This window comes from Aethalodelphis obliquidens, unplaced genomic scaffold (genome assembly GCF_003676395.1).
Source record: "Aethalodelphis obliquidens isolate GAN/ISIS:26980383/991018 unplaced genomic scaffold, ASM367639v1 scaffold63, whole genome shotgun sequence".
NCBI lineage: Eukaryota > Metazoa > Chordata > Mammalia > Artiodactyla > Delphinidae > Aethalodelphis > Aethalodelphis obliquidens.
Window position 1 is genome coordinate 5713909 of NW_020838007.1, and position 1039 is coordinate 5714947.

The 1039-nt window shown below is 80.8% G+C and overlaps 1 protein-coding gene across 1 annotated transcript in view; it reads right to left on the reverse strand.

The window, feature by feature from the left end:
* Window positions 1-689, reverse strand: part of LOC113610438 (microtubule cross-linking factor 1-like) — a 1461-nt gene extending 772 nt beyond the window's left edge. Inside the window, exon 1 of the mRNA XM_027088581.1 lies at window positions 4-689. Coding sequence (XP_026944382.1) covers window positions 4-321 — 318 coding nt within the window. The 5' untranslated portion in view covers window positions 322-689. The remainder of the gene's footprint in view (window positions 1-3) is intronic.
* Between the last annotated feature and the right edge of the window lie 350 nt (window positions 690-1039).

Genomic DNA, 1039 nt, shown 5'->3' on the forward strand with positions numbered 1-1039 from the left:
CGCGCCGGGGGCGCCGCCGCTGCGCCGGGAGACGCGGCCGGGCGCGGCCGGGGGCCCCGGCGAGGGCGGCGCCTTGCCCGCGAGGCTGGGCGAGCGCGGAGCGGCGGGCGCCGGGGCTCGGCCCGAGGAAGGGGCGGCCGGGCCGGGGGCCGCGGGCCGGCCGTGCAGGTCCTTGAGAAATGGCCTGGCGGGCGAGGGCGCGCGGTGCAGCCGCCTTCGCTCGGCCAGCGGGTGGAGATAGTGGTGGCGGTGGTGCTGGCCGGGCGGCTGCGGCTTCGCATCCGGGGCGCCGCCGGCCGCAGGGCCATTCAGCGTCTCCATGGCCGGGACCCAGGCCGCGAGCAGCAGCTCAGGCGGCGGATGCTCCGGGCGGCGGCGGCGTGCAGCCTCCCCGCACGCCCGCTCATCACTGTCCGCCAGCCCCGCCCGGTGTGCGCCTCGCACTCCCGCGCCGCCGCCGTCCCCCGCACCCCGGCCTCGAGGATCCCCGCGGGGCTCGCGGCCTCCGTCTCCCGGCTCTCCTCCGGCTGAGGTCACCCGCGTTCGCGTTCTCCGGGCGCGGCGGCGCGGCGGCTCCCTGCCGCTCGCATCCTCTGCGCGCGGCGCGCCGGGCTCGCACACCCGCCCTAGTCCAGCGGCAGCGACGCTGGCGGCGCGCTCCCCGCTCCCGCGCCTCGCTCTCCGCCCAGCCCGCTCTCCGCAGCACCGCCCGCTCGGGCCCGCGCCCCCCTCTCAGCGCGGGCCCGCCGCCCGGTGCGCATGTCCCGCCTCCCGCCAGCCGGCGCCGCGATGGGGGCGGGGCTGCGCTCCCGGACTGCGCGCCGGCTGTGGCCCCCGGCCCTCTCCGCCCTGGGACCCTCGTGCTTTTGGAGGCCGGGGAGGCAGTACGGGAGCTGGGAAGGGGCAGAGGTGAACTGGGGGGGCGGGCGCTGCCCCCCGGGGTGGCGGCAACCTGGAGGTCCGGGAGGGTGCCTGGGCCCCAATGCGGGGTGCACTCTCGGGGCGCCGACGTCCCCTCCGCGGAACAACGCCGCCCCAC